Source organism: Notamacropus eugenii, chromosome 4 (assembly GCF_028372415.1).
Source record: "Notamacropus eugenii isolate mMacEug1 chromosome 4, mMacEug1.pri_v2, whole genome shotgun sequence".
Taxonomy (NCBI): domain Eukaryota; kingdom Metazoa; phylum Chordata; class Mammalia; order Diprotodontia; family Macropodidae; genus Notamacropus; species Notamacropus eugenii.
Window position 1 is genome coordinate 134,905,269 of NC_092875.1, and position 17,441 is coordinate 134,922,709.

At 34.8% G+C, this 17,441-nt stretch overlaps 1 protein-coding gene across 3 annotated transcripts in view; it reads left to right on the forward strand.

The window, feature by feature from the left end:
• Positions 1–17,441, forward strand: part of CSMD3 (CUB and Sushi multiple domains 3) — a 1,632,969-nt gene that overhangs the window by 1,242,451 nt on the left and 373,077 nt on the right. For all 3 annotated transcript variants that reach the window (XM_072603249.1, XM_072603250.1, XM_072603251.1), the window contains one exon: positions 16,937–17,128. In XM_072603249.1, the coding sequence (XP_072459350.1) occupies positions 16,937–17,128 (192 nt within the window). The remainder of the gene's footprint in view (positions 1–16,936; positions 17,129–17,441) is intronic.

The following is a 17,441-nucleotide window of genomic DNA, read 5'->3' on the forward strand; positions in this document are numbered from 1 at the left end:
AAACAAACCCAGGGATTATATGAACACAATTACAAGACACTTTTTGCACAAATAAAGTCAGATTTAAGTAAGTGGAAAAGCATTAGTTGCTCATGGGTAGGCCGTGCTAATATAATAAAAATGACAATTCTACCTAAATTAATTTACTTATTTAGTGCCATACCAATTAAACTATCAGACAATTATTTTCTAGAGCTGGATAAAATAATATCAAAATTCATTTGGAAAAACAAAAGGTCCAGAATATCAAAGGGACTAATGAAAAGAAATGCTTGGGAAGGTGACCTAGCGCTACCAGACCTAAAACTCTACTATAAAGCAGCAATTATCAAAACCACTTGGTATTGGCTAAGAAACAGAGAGGTAGACAAGTGGAATAGACTTGGCACTCAAGACACAGTAGGCAAGGAATATAACAACCTTCTGTTTGATAAACCCAAGGACCCCAGCTTCTAGGATAAGAACTCACTGTTTGACAAAAATTGCTGGGAAAACTGAATAACAGTGTGGCGGAAATTAGGCATAGACCCATACCTGACACTGTACACAAGAATAAAGTCCAAATGGGTACATGATTTAGGTATAAAGATTGATACCTTGAATAAACTGGAGAAACAAGGAATAGTGTATTTATCAGATCTATGGAGAAGGGAAGAATTTTTTACTAAAGGAGAGATAGAAAGCATTATGAAATGCAAAATGGATAACTTTGATTATATTAAACTGAGAAGTTTTTGCACAACCAAACCCAATGCAACCAAAATCCGGTGGGATGTATTAAATTGGGAAAGAATTTTTACAGCTAAGCTCGGGGATAAAGGCCTCCTTTCTAGAATATATAGAGAACTGACTCAAATGTATAATCGTACAAGTTATTCCCCAATTGATAAATGGTCAAAGGATATGAACAGGCAATTTTTGGAAGAAGAAATTAAAGATATCTATAATCATATGAAAAAATGCTCTAAATCACTATTGATTAGAGAGATGCAAATCAAAACAACTCTGAGGTACCACATCACACCTATAAGATTGGCAAACATGACAGAACAAGAAAATGATAAATGCTGGTGAGGATGTGGGAAAGTTGGAACACTAATTCATTGTTGGTGGAGCTGCGAGCGCATCCAACCATTCTGGAGAGCAATTTGGAACTATGCCCAAAGGGCTACAAAAATGTGCATACCCTTTGACCCAGCAATATTGCTACTAGGACTGTATCCCCAAGAGATCATAAAAATGGGAAAGGGTCCCACATGTACAAAAATGTTTATAGCAGCACTCTATGTAGTTGCCAAAAACTGGAAGTCAAGGGGATGTCCATCAATTGGGGAATGGCTGAATAAATTATGGTATACGAATGTAATGGAGTACTACTGTGCCATAAGAAATGATGAACAAGAAGACTTCAGAGGCCTGGAAGGACTTCTATGACCTGATGCTGACTGAAAGGAGCAGAACCAGGAGAACTCTGTGCACAGCAACGACCACAGTGTGCGAGAGTTTTTTATCGTAGACTTGGAATTTTGTAATAATGCAAGAACTTCTTAAAAAAAAAAAAATCCCAATGGTGGTTCTCAAGGCAAAATGCCTTCCACACTCAGAGAAAGAAATATGGAAGTCATTCGCAAAATGTAGCAGATCATGTTTGTGTATGTGTATGTTTTTGGGTATCATGTTTTGATTTGTTATATGATTTCTTTCATTTATTTTAGTCTGACTACATAGCATGACTATAGTGAAAATATACTCAATAGGAAAGTATATGTAGAACCTATACAGAATTGTATTCAGTCATGGGGAGGGAGGGGGGTAGTGGGGGGTAGGTGGGTGGGGATAAAATCTCAATTGTATGGCAGTGATCATTAAACATTAAAAAAAAAAATATTAGCTCAGCCTATACACAAGCACCTGATGTTTGTCCTTATTTAGATCTGACTTTATTTCTGCAAAAAAATGTTTTGTAATTGTGTTCATATAAGTCACTGGGTTTGTTTAGCAGGCAGAATTCCAGATATTTTAGTGTCTACAGTAACTTTAAATGAGATTTTTCTTTCTATATCTTGGTGTTGGGTTTTGTTAGTAATATATAGAAATGCAAATGATTTATGTGGGTTGATTTTATGTCCTGAAACTCTGCCAAAGTTGTTTATTATTTCAAGTAGATTTTTTTATTTGATTCTCCAGGATTCTTTAAGTATATCATCATATCATCTGCAAAGAGTGGTAGCTTAATTTCTTCTTTACCTTTTGTCATTCCTTCAATTTCTTTTTCTACCCTTCTTGCTAAAACTAATATTTCTAGTACCATATTGAATAATAGTGGTGATAATGGACATCCTTGTATCACCCCATATCTTATTCATCTAGCTTATTCGCATTACATATAATGCTTGTGGATGTTTTTAGGTAAATGTTACTCATCATTTTAAGGAAGGATCCACTTATTCCTATGCTCTCCAGTGTTGTCAATAGAAATGGGTATTGTATTTTGTGAAAAGCTTTTTCCGCCTCTATCAAGATAATCATGGTTTTTTTTAGTTTTGTGGTTGATATGATCAATTATGCTGATAGTTTTCCTAATATTGAATCATCCCTGCATTCCTAGTATATATCCTGACTGATAAAAGTGTATTATTCTCATGATAAGTTGCTGTAATATTCTGCTAATACCATATTCAAAACTTTTGCATCTATATTCATTAGGGAAACTAGTCTATAATATTCTTTCTCTATTGGCTTTTCGTGGTTTAGATATCAGCACTATATTGGTATCATAAAAAGAATTTGACAGGACTCCTTTTTCACCAGTTTTCCCAAATAGTCTATATAGTATTGAAATTAAGTGTTCTTTAAATGTTTGATAGAATTCACTTGTAAATCCATATGGCCCTGGAGATGTTTTCCTAGGGAGTTCGTTGATGGCTTGTTCAATTTCTTTTTCTGAGATGGGGTTGTAGAAATGTTTTACTTCCTCTTCTGTTAATCTGGGCAATTTATATTTTCATAAATACTCATAAATTTCACTAAGATTTTCAAATTTATTGGCATACAATTGGACAAAATAATTTCTAATTATTGTTTTAATTTCCTCTTCATTGAAGGTGAAATCACCCTTTTCATTTTTGATGCTGGAAATTTAGTTTTCTTCTTTTTTTAACTCAAAATTTCCAAAGATTTATCAATTTTATTGGTTTCTTTATAAAACCAGCTCTTAGTTTTATTTATTAGCTCAATAGTTTTCTTAATTTCAATTTTATTAATCTCTCCTGTGGTTTTCAGTATTTCCAACTTTGTATTTAATTGGTGATTTTCAGGTCGTTCTTTTTCTGGCTTTCTTAGTTGCATGTCCAATTGACCTCCTCTTTCTCTATTTTATTCAAGTTAGCATTCAGAGATATAAAACTTTCCATAAGAACTGCTTTGGCTGCATCACATAAGTTTTGGTAGGTTGTCTCATTATTGTCATTCTCATGAATGAAATTATTGATTGCTTGATTTGCTGTTTGACACACTCATTCTTTAGGATTAGATTATTTAGTTTACAATTAATTTTTGGTGTCTCTTTCCATGGCCCTTTATTACATACAATTTTTATTGCATCATGATCTGAAAAGGATGCATTGACTATTTCTGCCTTTCTTCAGTGGATTGTGTGGTTTGTGTGCCCTCGTAGATGCTCACTTTTTGCATATGTGCTGTATACACTGAGAAAAAGGTATATTCCTTTCTATCCCCATTCAATTTTCTCCAGAGGTTTATCATATCTACCTTTTCCAGAATTCTATTCACCTCCTTACCCTCTTTTTTATTTATTTTGAGGTTATCAGGTCAAGAGAGGAGGAAGTTGAATGTCCCTGCTAGTTTAGTTTTGCTGTCTATTTCTTCTTGTAACTCCCTTAATTTCTTCTCTAAGAATTTGGATGCTATACCACTTGCTGAATATATCTTTAGAACTGATATTAATTCATTATCTCTGGTATCCTTTAGCAGGATACAGTTTCCTTCCTTATCTCTTTTGATTGGATATACTTTTGCTTTTTCTTCATCTGAGATTAGGAATGCTACCGCTGCTTTTTTTTTTTTTTTTTTGCTTCAGCTGAAGCATGATATATTGTACTACAACCTTTAACCTTTACGCTTACGTGTATCTCCCTGTTTCAGATATGTTTCTTGTGCACAACATATTGTAGGATTATGTTTTTAATCCATTCTGTTCTCTACATTCACATTCACAGTTATGATTACTACCTTTCTTGTTGTCGGTCCTATTTTCCCCCATCATACCAAAATTTATGCTTTTATTTCTCCATTTTCCCTTCCCCTCCTCAAAAGTTTTACTTTTGATCATCTCTTCTTTCAGTCTTCCCTTTCTCTATCAGCCCCTCTCTCTTTTCTCTTACTACTTCTTCCCTCTCTTCTAACTACTCTCTCCCTTTTCTTTTCTCTTTCCCCTCCTACTACCTGTAGGGTAACTTAGATTTCTATACTTAATTGAGTATGATATTCCTTCCTTGAACCAAATCTGATGAGTGTAAAGCTCAAACAATGCTCATCTTCCTCTCTTCTTTCCCTCTGGTATAATATGTTTTTATGCCTCTTCATCTGATGTAGTTTTCCTTTTTCTGCCTCCTTTCCTCTTCTCCCATTACCATACTTTTGTACTCTTTAATTAAGTTTTTTTATCATCACCACTCTTAATTTATACCCAAACCCTCTATCTATGTATATCCCTTTTAAATGTCATAATGAATATACAATTCTCAAGATTAAGAAATATCATTCTCCCATATAGGGATGTAAACTGTTCACCCATATTGAATAACAAGGTTTTTTTTTTTTTTTCAAATTTTCCCCTCTTTTCCTTTCTTTCCCTCTCTTGAATCTTATATTTGAAGATCACATTTTCCATTGAACTCTGGTCTTTTCATGAAGAATGTCTGGAAATCCCTTATTTTTTTAAATGTCCATCTCGTTATCTGAAAGATTATGTTCAGTTTTGCTGGGTAGTTGATCCTGCGTTGCAGAGCAAGATCTTTTGCTTTACAGAATATCATATTCTAATCCCTCTGATCTTTTAATGCAAGGTCCTATGTGATCCTGACTGTAGTTCCTCTATATTTGAATTGTTTCTTTTTGGCTGCTTACAGTATTTTCTACTTGACCTGATAATTCTTGAATTTGGCTACAATATTCCTTGGTGTTTTCAATTTGAAATCTCTTTCAGGAGATGATTGGTGGATTCTTTTGGTGAGTATTTTGCCCTGTTTCTAGGACCTCAGGACAATTTTTCTTGATGATTTCTAGGAAGATACCATGTAGGCTCTTTTTTTTCATCATGGCTTTCCAGTGGACCAATAATCTTTAGATTTTCTGTCCTGGATCTATTTTTCAGGTCAGTTGTTTTTGAAATGAGATATTTTGCATTTTCTTCTATTTTTTTATTCTTTGGATTTTGTTTGACTGATTCTTTTTCCAATTAAATAAATAATTATTTGATCATGATGGCTTGACATGTTCCCCTTGAGTCAGGTCAACTAATGCCTCAGTAATTCATTAAAAAATAAGGGTCTGCAGAGGTTATACAACAGAGAAGAAGAATTATATGTGTCATAGACTCATTAGCTTGTACTTGCCCACACTTAATTTTTGATGAATTGTTTTCTTCAGTTTGTTTTTATACCTTCTTTTCCATTTGTCCAATTTTCCATTTTAAGGGGTAATTTTCTGCTGTCAGGTTGTATACCTCCTTATCCATTTGGTCAATTTTACTTTTTAATTAGCTTTTCTCTTCAGCAAATTCTTTTTTCATCTTGCCAATTGTATTTACAAAATTATTGGTCAATTTTTCTTCTACCTCTGTAATTTGACTTTTAAAATCCTTCTTGAGCTCTTCCAAGAATGTTTTTTGGACTTGAGATCAGTTTATAGTTCGTTTTGATGTTTCAGATGTGGATAGAATGTCAGTGCTATCCTCTTCTGAATTCATATTTTGATCTGCCCTGTCCCTGTAATAAGATTCTATGGCCTTTCGTTTTCTAATTTGCTTCTTGCTCATCGTGATTGACTTTTTCCTGGCTTTTAAAGTGGATCTTTACTTCTGGCAAACAAGGGGCTCTGTCCCATGTTTTTCATGTTGAAAGCTAAGGGTCTCATTACTGGCTTTGTATTCTGTGGCCTCTGGTTCTTTCATCTAGAAGCTATATAATACTGTAGCTAACCTGGTGCTGAGCTGGTTGGTGTATACCAAGGCTGAGACCAAGTGAAGTCTTTCTGAGATTCCCTGGGGTTATACTGAAGCTATTGGAGTGAAGCTCTTGGGGAGAGGTGGGCTGGCTGCTGGAGGTCTCCTCCTCCCCTAGGGCTACACTACAGCATGGGCAGGCTCAGCAGCTAGTAGACCCCATCTGTGGTGGTGTCTGCCCAGTTCTCTTGGCTGTGCTAAGCCACGCCTGAGTTTCTGGTATTGGCACTTACTGACCACCCCACTGGGGTTCAAGATCTCCTGCTGGTCTTCTGAGGTGAGGCTCATTGGGACACCTTTGGTCCTACACCTTTGGTCCCCTTCAGCCATAGCAAGAGGGACACTTCCTGTAGATCTCCCTAGACTCTTGAACTAAAAGACTGCTTTACCACTTCTACTAGCCCCATTATTCCATGATTTTTCAGGGAGCAATATTCTCTGGATTTTTCAAGATCAGCAAAGGGAGGGTGAGAACACTTACAGTTTTCTCCACCATCTAGGCTCCTAGAAGTTTAAGTCAGTGAGTTTCAAACATTCATTCTGTGGGCTAATAGCCAGTAAGAGTAGCTGCTGTGGGTCCTGTGCTTCTCTCTCACCCACCTCCACCAGACTCTCCTACAGTGATGAGAGGTTAGGGAATTGGCACTAGCACCGGTGATTCAGTCTGCCTGGTGCAGTTCCATCTGCACTATCACCAAATCTGTGCTGTTGCAACCCATGCCCTCTGCTTTCCCCCAGTCCAGTACAACAGATACTTCCCATTGACCTTTTGGACTGTCCTGGGCTGGAAATCTGCCACGCTATGTCTCCCAGTGGATTTGCCACTCTTAAACTCATTCAGATTCACTTGCTAGAGGTATCTGAAGGAATTTGTGGAAGAACTCAGGTGAGTCCCTGCTTTCACTCTGCCATCTTGGTTCCACCTTCAGAGAAATTTTTTACAGGTCCCTCTTGTTACTATACCAGCAAGAGAGATAAGTACTCTGTACCAGCTATAGAGACAAGTATTCTGCTGTGGCCCACTCATGAGTAATTGCTAGGTACAATGTTCTTTGACTGAGGAGAAGCTTTTAGGAAAAAATGTAAACCCCCAACTGACAGAAGTCTCATTATTGAGGTAAGCTATGAGTCAACAGTAATCCAAAACCATAGTTAATGAACCCCTAATAATGGTTTTACTTTTACTAAATAAGAATGAACCAACAAGCATCTATTAGGTGACTATGGTGTATGAAACACTTTGTTAGATTAGGCACTGGGAATATAAAGATTTTTTGAAGTTCTTTCTCTTAAATACTGTGGATTCTATTGAATATTTGCTCTTGAATATTCTATTGCCATATTTGTTCAAAGCAAAAGACCTTTAATGAAACAGCACTGTAAATTTCACATCAAGAAAAACTCTCTTATTCAAACTGGAGCCATTTTTGCTTATAGGTCACCATACCACCTTTGGAGGCATATACACATATAGCAAATATATGTGTTTCTGAACACATTTGAACACATCCTCTGAGACTGACACAGTGGGACATACATATAGGGAGCTGAAAGTCAGTTTGGCATAGAGTTCTGGACTTGGAGACAGGAAGATATAGGTATGAATCCTATGTCAGACATTGACTGGCTTTGTGACCCTGGATAAATCATTTAACCTTCTTACGTCCCACATTTCTCATTTGTAAAATGAAGTGAGGTTTGAAAGTTAGGTGGTAGAGGAATGGATTTGGGTACAGCTCAAACCTGAAAGTCCCTGTTCCTTCCACCTCTAAATTTATGAACCATGAATTTATGTAACATGGGACCATGTCTGGAGAGATATATTCCAAAGGAATATGTGGGAACCAGGTATAGAAGCAGGATCTTGTGTGGCCAGGAAGAACACATATATTTGGGTATTACAACTCACATTCAAACTTCTGATGCTACAAAGCCCATGCTGATCTGCTGGTCTTCAGCTATTCATCCTCTTCAGATCATCCACTACTCTTTGCCACTGTCTAGGAAGTCAGTCAAAACCAAAAGGGACCCTCTGTTCTTTTGACTCCTCCTTCCTTCCTATTTGCTGGCACTTGAAGTCCCTGCCTTCAGTCAACTTCCAATTTGAGGTTAAGAATGCATATTTAACCCCTACCAGATCCCAGGGTCAATCTATACCTGTTCAAACCATTTCATGGACTCTTGCAGTAAATCCTCAAAATCCGTGAGGGGCTATGGCTCCCTTCAGTGTCATTCTGTTTATATCACACCTGCTCAAGAAGGTTCAATGACTCTATTTGCTTCTAAGATCAAGTGAATATTCCTTGGTTTAACATTTGATGTCAGACTTTATCCATGCTGATTAAACATTACTTAACTTCACATTCTCTTATGTACCAGCTGATATTTTCTATTTACTTTTCCTGATACAGATCATTCCATCTTCCATCTTCGTATTTTGTGGATGCTTTCCTTCATTACTAGAATGTCCTCTGCAATCACTTCTGCCCCTTGAAGCCCCTAGTTCTTGCCTCCAAAAAGAGGCCTTTCCTGATATTTCATTTACAGTTTGTATTTTCAATTATTCTCTAGATAACTTGTCACATATTTTTCTGCCTAGGTGTTGTTTTCTGATTGCAGAATGGAATACTTTCTTCACGTAGAGGCAGCTTCAGTTTTGTCTTTGTATCTCCTGTACCTAATACAGTGTCTGGCATATAGTAACCATTCAATGGATGTTTCTTGGATTGAAGTGAATTACTTTTTGCTTTTGCAATTGCTCCCACATTTGCCTCTCTGTAATCCACTCTCTATACAGCTGCCAACATCATCTACCTAAAGTTTAGGTCTGGTCATGTCTTTTCCCCTGCTCAGAAATATTCAGTACTTTCCTGTCTCTTTCCTCATTACCTCCACACAGTCCATTCTGTTTCTGAAATACATTCCCTTTTTATTTTTTATCAGAATCCTTATTTTGCTTTTCTTTTTTTTGAAGATTTTTCTGATTCCTAAAGTTATATCAGCCTCCTCAAATCACTTTACATTCCCCCTTATCTGAGTTTATATTGTATTATCCCTGTAATGTAAGCTCCTTGAAGACAATGATTATTTTATTTCTTTTTATTCTCAGTGTTTATTATGGTGCCTTGCACATAATGGGAACTTTGTAACATTTATTGAATTTCATGGAATTGTTGAGTAAGAGAGATTGTACAAGTATAATTAGTTCCATTTATAGAGAAGGGAACTAGAACTCAGAAAACTTAAGAGTCTTGACTGCTGCCACAAGGATATTACTATTACAGCTGTCATTAAATCCCCAGCTTCCTGACTCAATGTCCAATAAACTCTCAGCTTCTCTAGACTGCCTTTGAATTTTTATACTTGAAGACTGCAAATAATATTCCTAATTTTGCCACCAATTTTCTTGATTTCTTTGGCTGTCACTAAAGTTTTCTTCTCTATTAATATGAGTATAGTGTTTTCCTGACAACAACCTTGTGAGTCAAGTTGGTTGAGGGCTATTATTGTCATTTTACTTCTGAGGAAATTAAGGTTTAGAGAAATGAAGTGTTTGCTTAGAATCACAGAGTATCAAGGTACTGAGATTTATATTGTCAGTTCCTAAGTTCAAGACACTAGTAGATGGAATGGTGAACTTACAGTCAAGTATTTTTGGGATTATATCTTGCCTCAGACACTTAATATCCAGGTAACAAGTAGTCACTTGACTACTCTCAGCCTGAGTTTCTCACATCAAAAATGGTGATAATAATAGTACTTGTCCCACAAGGTTATTGTGAGTATCAAGTGAGATTATATAAAGTTCTTTGCAGACCTTAAAGCATGATTCTTATTAATATATGTCATAAATTCGTCAGTCTAAAGCCTGGTTCCATGAGCCAAGATGCAGAGTAAGTAGTAAGTTGCTATCACTCTCTCTTTAAATCACTTAAAAAATAGCACCCCAAGAAAAATCCTAGAACAACTGAGACAGCAGAAAAACAGGGAGAAATAATCCTTTAACCTGGAAAATGTGTAGAATCTCCTGGAAAGCATAGCCCTGGGCAGGCAGGTACGCTCCAGACATTCTTGTGCATTAGCCAGACCTGGGTGGGCATCTTCCAGGAGCCAGACCTCCCTATACTTCTGTGTAGCCCTGGGGAAATGCATAAAAATCTCATTTAGCCTCAATACACACTAGATACTGTGAGTAGGACCCTAAATTAACACCATGTATGCTGCCTACATCCTTTGGCTGCCAACACCTGAGACCCTAGCCCAGAAAGCCAGTGACTCAGCCCATAGCCCCTGGCACAAGAAGCTTGTGATGGTGCCCTCTGTGCTCCAGCAGAAGAGCTCAACTTTAAAAAGTAAGGAAATAGGCAGACATCATGAGCAAAAATCAGAAAAGAACATTGACCATAGAGAATTATTAGGGTGACAGGGAAGAGCAAAGCACAAACTCAGAACAATATTGTCAGTATACCTACATCTGAACTTCATAGGGAAATATGAATTGCTCACAATCCCAAAAAAAGGTTTGGAATAGTTCAAGAAGGATTTTAAAAGTAGACTTGATCATAAGGAAAAGGTAACTGAAGAAAACAGTTTGTTCAAAATTAGAATTGGCCAAGAGGAAGCTAATGACTCTATGAGACATCAGGAATCAATCAAACATAATCAAAAGAATGAAAAAAAGAAGGAAATGTAAAATACCTCATTGGGAAAAAAAAACTGACCTGGACAATAGACTGAAGGAAGATAATTTAAGAATTATTGGACTATCTAAAAGCCATGTTCAAAAAAAGAGCCTGAACAACATCTTTCAAGAAATCATCAATAAAAACTTCCCTGAACTAGAGGGTAAAATAATCATCAAAAAAATCCACCAATCACTTCCTGAGATCTCCAATGAATGAAAATGTCAAGCAATATTGTAGGAAATTTTCAGAATTATCTAAGAAGAAAAGACTCAAGCAACCTGAAAGAAACAATTTAAATATCATGGAACCATAGTCAGGATTATACAGGACCTCACAGCTTCAACACTAGAGGATCTGAGAGTTCAGATATTTCAGAAAGCAAAAGAGCTTGGATTATAACCAAGGATCAACTACCCAGCAGAATTAGTATAATCTTTCAGGGGAGGTATGGACATTCAGTGAAATAGGGGACTTTCAAACGTCTCTAATGAAAAGACCAGAGCTCAACAGAAAATTTGATCTTCAAATACAAGACTCACGACAAGCATAAAAAAGTAAACAGAAAAGAAAAGAAACCAAACACACAAATTATTCAATGAGGGTATACTGCTGCTATCACCATATGGGAAGATGATACTTGTAGCTCTTGAGAAGTGTATCATTATTATGACATTTAGAAGGGGTATACAGGAAGGGTGTGGGTATGAGTTGATTTTGATGTGATGACTAAAAAATAATTAAGGAGTGACAAAAAGGATTGTCCTGGGAGAGGAGGAGTGGAGGAGACAGAAAAAGACCAATTGCATCACATGAAATGGTGCAAATACCATAGAGGGAAAGAAGCGAGGAAGGTGAGCATTGTTTGAATCTTACTCACATTGGATTTAGCTCAAATATGGAATAGCATACACACTCACTTGGGTATAGAAATATATCTTACCCTATAGGAAGTAAGAGGGGTAAGAGGGAAGAAAGTGAGGGGTGGATAGAAGTGAGGGCAGAAGGGAAGAAAGAAGTAGTTGGGGAAAGCAGAAAGAAAAGGAAGAGGGGCTGATAAAAGGGTGGGAAGATTAAGGGAAGCAGTGGTAAGAAGCAAAACACTAGTGAGGAGTAAAAGGGAGAAAAGAGAGAGAAAAGCACAAATGAGTACAAAGTAGGATGAAGAGAAAAGACACAGTTAGAAATCATAACTGTGAATGGGACGAACTCTCACATAAAGTGGAATTGAATAGAAGAGTGGCTTAAAAACCATAATCCTACCATATATTGTTTACAAGAAACACATTTGAAGCAGAGATATACACACAGAGTAAAAGTAGATGGCTGGAGTAGAATATATTGTGCTTCAGCTGAAGTAAAAAAGAAAGTCATGGGTGGCAATCCCGATCTCAGACAAAACAAAACTAAACATAGATCTAATTAAAAGAGATAAGGAATTAAACTACGTTCTTCTAAAAGGTGCCATAGACAATGAAACAATATCAACACTAAATATGTATGCACCATGTGGTATAGCATTCATATTCTTAGAGGAGAAGTTGAGTGGGTTAAAGGAAGAAATAGATGGGAAAACTATGCTAGTGGGGGAACCTCTCTGAACTAGATAAATCTAACAACAAAATGAACAAGAAAGAAGTTAAGGAGGTAAAAAAAAAAATGTTAGCAAAGTTAGATATGGTAGATCCCTGGAGAATAAGGAATGGGGATAGAAAGGAATATGCCTTTTTCACAGTGATACATGGCACCTACACACAACTTGAGCACGTAGTAGGGCATAAAAACCTCACAGTCCAGTGCAGAAAGGCAGAAATATTAAATACAACCTTTTCAAATCATGATGCAATAAAAATTACATGTAATAAAGGCCCATGGAAAGACAGACTAAAAATTAATTGGAAGTTAAACAATGTAATCCTAAAGAATGAGTGGGTCAAATAACAAATCATGCAAACAATCAATAACTTCATCCAAAAGAACGAAAATAATGAAACAACATATCAAAACTTATGAAAAAAAAAGAAGTTCTTGGAAGATATTTTATTTTTATTTTTCTAAGTGCTTATATAAATAAAGTTGAGAAAGAAGAGATCAACGAATTAGGCATGCAACTAAAATAATCTAGAAAAAGAACAAATAAAAAAACCCTAATTAAATACCTACTTAGAAATTCTGAAAATCAAAGAACAGATTAGTAAAATTGAAATTAAGAAGACTATTGAATAAAGAAAATAAGCTAGCTTTATGAAATAATCCCAATAAAATAGATAAATCTTTGGCTAATTTGATTTTAAAAAAAGAGAAGGAAACCAATTACCAGCATCAGAAATGAAAAGGGTGAATTCATCACCAATGAAGAGGAAATTAAAATAATAATTAGAAATTTTTTTCTAACTATATGCCAATAAATATGAGAGTAAGTGAAATGGATGAATATTTAAAAATATATAAATTTGTCTGATTAAGAGAAGAGGAAATAAAATACTTAAGTATTTCACAAAAAGAAATTAACAAACCATGAATGAACTCCCTAAGAAAAAAATCTCCAAAGCCAGATGGAGTTACAAGCAAATCCTATCAAAAATTTAAAGAACAATTAATTACATTGCCCTATAGACTGTTTGGTAAAAGTGGCAAAGAAGGAGTCCTATGGAATACTTTTTATGATACAAATATGGTGCTGATACTTAAACCAAGAAAAGTCAAGACAGAGAAAGAAAATTATAGACCAATCTCCTGAATGAATATAGATGCCAAAATTCTAAATAAAATATTAGTGAAGAGATTACAACAACTTATCATGAAGGTAATACACTATGACCAGGTGGGATATACACCAGGCATGCAGGTCTGGTTCAGTATTAGAAAAATTTCCAGTATAATTGATCATATCAATAACTAAATTAAAAGAAATCATTTGATTATCTCAAGAGATGAATAAAAAGCTTTTGATACAATACAGCACCCATTTCTATTAAAAACACTAGTGAGAATAGAAATTAATGGAGTTTTCCTGAAAATGATAAGTAGTCTCTATCTAAAGCCATCATCAAGTTTTATATGTAATACGGATAAGCTAAATGCATTTCCAATAAGATACAGAGTGAAACAATGATGTCCTTTATCACCAGTGCTATTCAGTATTGTTCTAGAAATGTTAGCATGAATAGTAAGAAACAGAAATTGAAGGAATATTAATAGACAATGATGAAACAAAGCTATCATTCTTTGCATATCAGATAGAGATTCCTAGAGAACCAACTAAAAAAATCTACTTGAAATAATTAAAAATTTTAGATGAGTCATGGGATATAAAATAAGCCAACATAAATCATCATCTTCCTATATATTACTAGCAGAGTCCAATAGCAAGAGTTAGAAAGAGAAATTCCATTTAAAGTAACTGTAGATAGTATAAAATATTTGGGAGTCTACCTGCCAAGACAGATCCAGGAACTATATGAACAAAATTACAAACACTTTTCACAGAAATAAAGTTAGATCTAAATAACTGGAAAAATATCAATTGTTCATTGATAGGCAGAATTAATATAATAAAAATGATAATTCTACCTAAATTAATTTACTTATTCAGTGCCATACCAATCAAACTACCAATAAATAAATCACAAAATTCATCTGGAAGAACAAAAGGTCCAGAATATCAGTGGAATTAATGAAAAGAAATTCAAGGAAAGGTGGCCTAGCTACATCAGTTTTAAAATTATATTATAAAGCAACAATTTTCAAAATTAATTGGTATTGGCTAAGAAATAGAGTGGTGGATCAGTGAAATAGATTAGGTACACAAGACACAGTAGTCAACGCCTATAATAATGAACCTTTTGATAAACTCAAAGATTCCAGCTGTTGGGATAAGAATTTATTATTTGCCAACAATTGCTGGGAAAACTGGAAAGTTGTATGGAAGAGACTAGGCATAGACCAAAATTTTACACCCTATACCAAGATAAAGTAAAAATAGATATAAGATTTAGACATAAGGGGTGATATTATAGAAAAATTAGGAGAGCAAGGAATAATTCACCTGTCAGACCTATGCAGAGCAGAAGAATCTATGACCAAACAAGAGATAAAGAACATTATTAAATGCAAAGTAGTTAACTTTGATTATATTAAATTAAAAAGATTTTGCATAAACAAAGCCAATGCAAACTAAGATTAAAAAGGAAATAGAAAATTGGGAAACAGTTTTTAAAGACAATATCTCTGATAAAGGCCTCATTTCCAAAATATATAGAGGTGAGTCATATTTATAAGGATGCAAGTCAGTGCCCAGTTGATAAGTGGTCAAAGGATATGAATAGGCACTTTTCAGATGAAGAAATGAAAACTCTTTATAGTCATGAAAAAATGCTCTAAATCACTATTAATTGGAGAAATGGAAATTGAAATAGCTCTGAGCTACCACCTTAAACCTATCAGATTGGTTAACATGACAAAATAGGAAAATGATAAATGTTGGAGAAGATGTGGGAAAATTGGTACACTACTGCATTGTTGGAATTGTGAATTGATCCAACCATTTTGTAGAACTATTTGGAACTATTCCCAAAAGTCTATCAAACTATGCATACCCTTTGATCAAATAATAACACTTTTAGGTCTGTATCAGAAACAGATCATAAAAAGGGGGAAAGGACCCACATCTATAAAAATATTGATAACAACTCTTTTTGAGGTGGACAAGAATTGGAAATTGAAGGGATGCCCATCAATTGAGGAATGGCTGAACAATCTGTGGTATGTGAATGTAATGGAATACTGTTGTTATATAAGAAATAATGAGCAGGTGAACTTCAGAAAAACTTGGAAAGAGTTGCATGAACTGATGCTGAGTGAAGTGAGCAGAACCATGAAAATACAGTACACAGTAACAGCAACATCATGTGATTACTAACTTTGACAGACCTAGCTCTTCTCAGCTATGCGATGATCTAAGACAGTTCCAAAAGATTCAGGATGGAAAATGCTATCCACATCCAGAGAAAGAACTTTGGAATCTGAATGCATATTGAAGCATTTTTTCTTTCTTTCTTGCATCTTTTCCCATTGGTTCTAATTCTTCTTTACAAATGACTATTCTGGAAATATGTTTAATATGATTGTACATGTGTGCCCTATGTCAGATTGCATGCCATCTTGGAGAGTGGGGAAGGGAAGGAGAGGGAGAAAAATTAAAACTCAAAATTTTACAAAAATGAGTTCTGAAAATTAAAAATAAATAAGTAAATTATTTTTAAAAATAAATTATTCAGTTTGTATGTAATTTAACAATGTTTTGTCTTAGATTAAAATTGAGGGATAAATTTGTTTCATGACACATATTGGGGTTTTTATCTGCTGCACTGTTGTTTTTCTAAGTTTTTTTTTCCTCTATAACTTCAATCTTTTTCAAAATAATTAACTAATCTTAATAAAGACTATAGAAAATAAGTTTAAAATATGACAACTTCCTATATGTGTGATCTTTGCAATGTAATTGATTGGGTCTTAGTTCCCTCTTCTTTAAAATAATGAGGTTAGGCTTGCTGGTCTATGTTGTCTCTTCCAGCCTGAGATCAGTGATCCTCACTTTCTATAATTTTTCCCTGCTAATATAAAAAAAAAAATAATCACCGTTTGCCCAAAATGATTCTTAAGACTTTAAGAATAGTTATAAATGATGTAAAATGGAAAGAACTTTAATTGTAACTTAGACTGGGTAAATAAACTATTATTAGAATGACTATGTTTGTGGATATTGACTCATAGACCAAACCAGTTTTTCAACATGTAAATTCCTTGTAGTACACAAAATCCTACTTCTCTATAAAAAAATAAAGGACATCTTCCAATATGTACAGAAAAAAATAGGAAATTGTAAAATGTATAAACATGGTATTTAATTTGTTTCAATTTTTTAAAGATGATCAAAAGGAAAAAAATAATTGTCATGTTTAAAATCTTCATGATCAAGATTGCCTTTAATTATTATCTATTTTCCTAGGTTTTGAACTTTCACATTGTGAAGATCCTGGTGTGCCACAATTTGGATACAAGATCAGTGATCAAGGCCACTTTGCTGGTAGCACCATCATTTATGGATGTAATCCAGGTTATACCCTTCATGGAAGTAGCCTTTTAAAGTGCATGACAGGGGAAAGAAGAGCATGGGATTACCCTCTACCATCATGTATTGGTAAAATAATATTTTTAATGTAATAATATTTTTAATGTAACATTTTGCAAATAGGAAATAGAATGTGATGTTTGAAACAGGAAGAATTGGATTTAAGCTCAAACATTTACTATCTTTGTGAGCTTGGGCAAGACATGTAATCTCTGTGAAATCAGCTTTTCCACCTATAAAGTGGGGTAAATAACAGCATCTAATTCACACTGTGGTTGTAAGGGCCAAATGATATAAAATCAAGAAACTTAAAAAAAAACCCCTTAAAATGTCATACTTCTCCTACTACTATGACTACTTCTACTACTAATACTGCTACTAC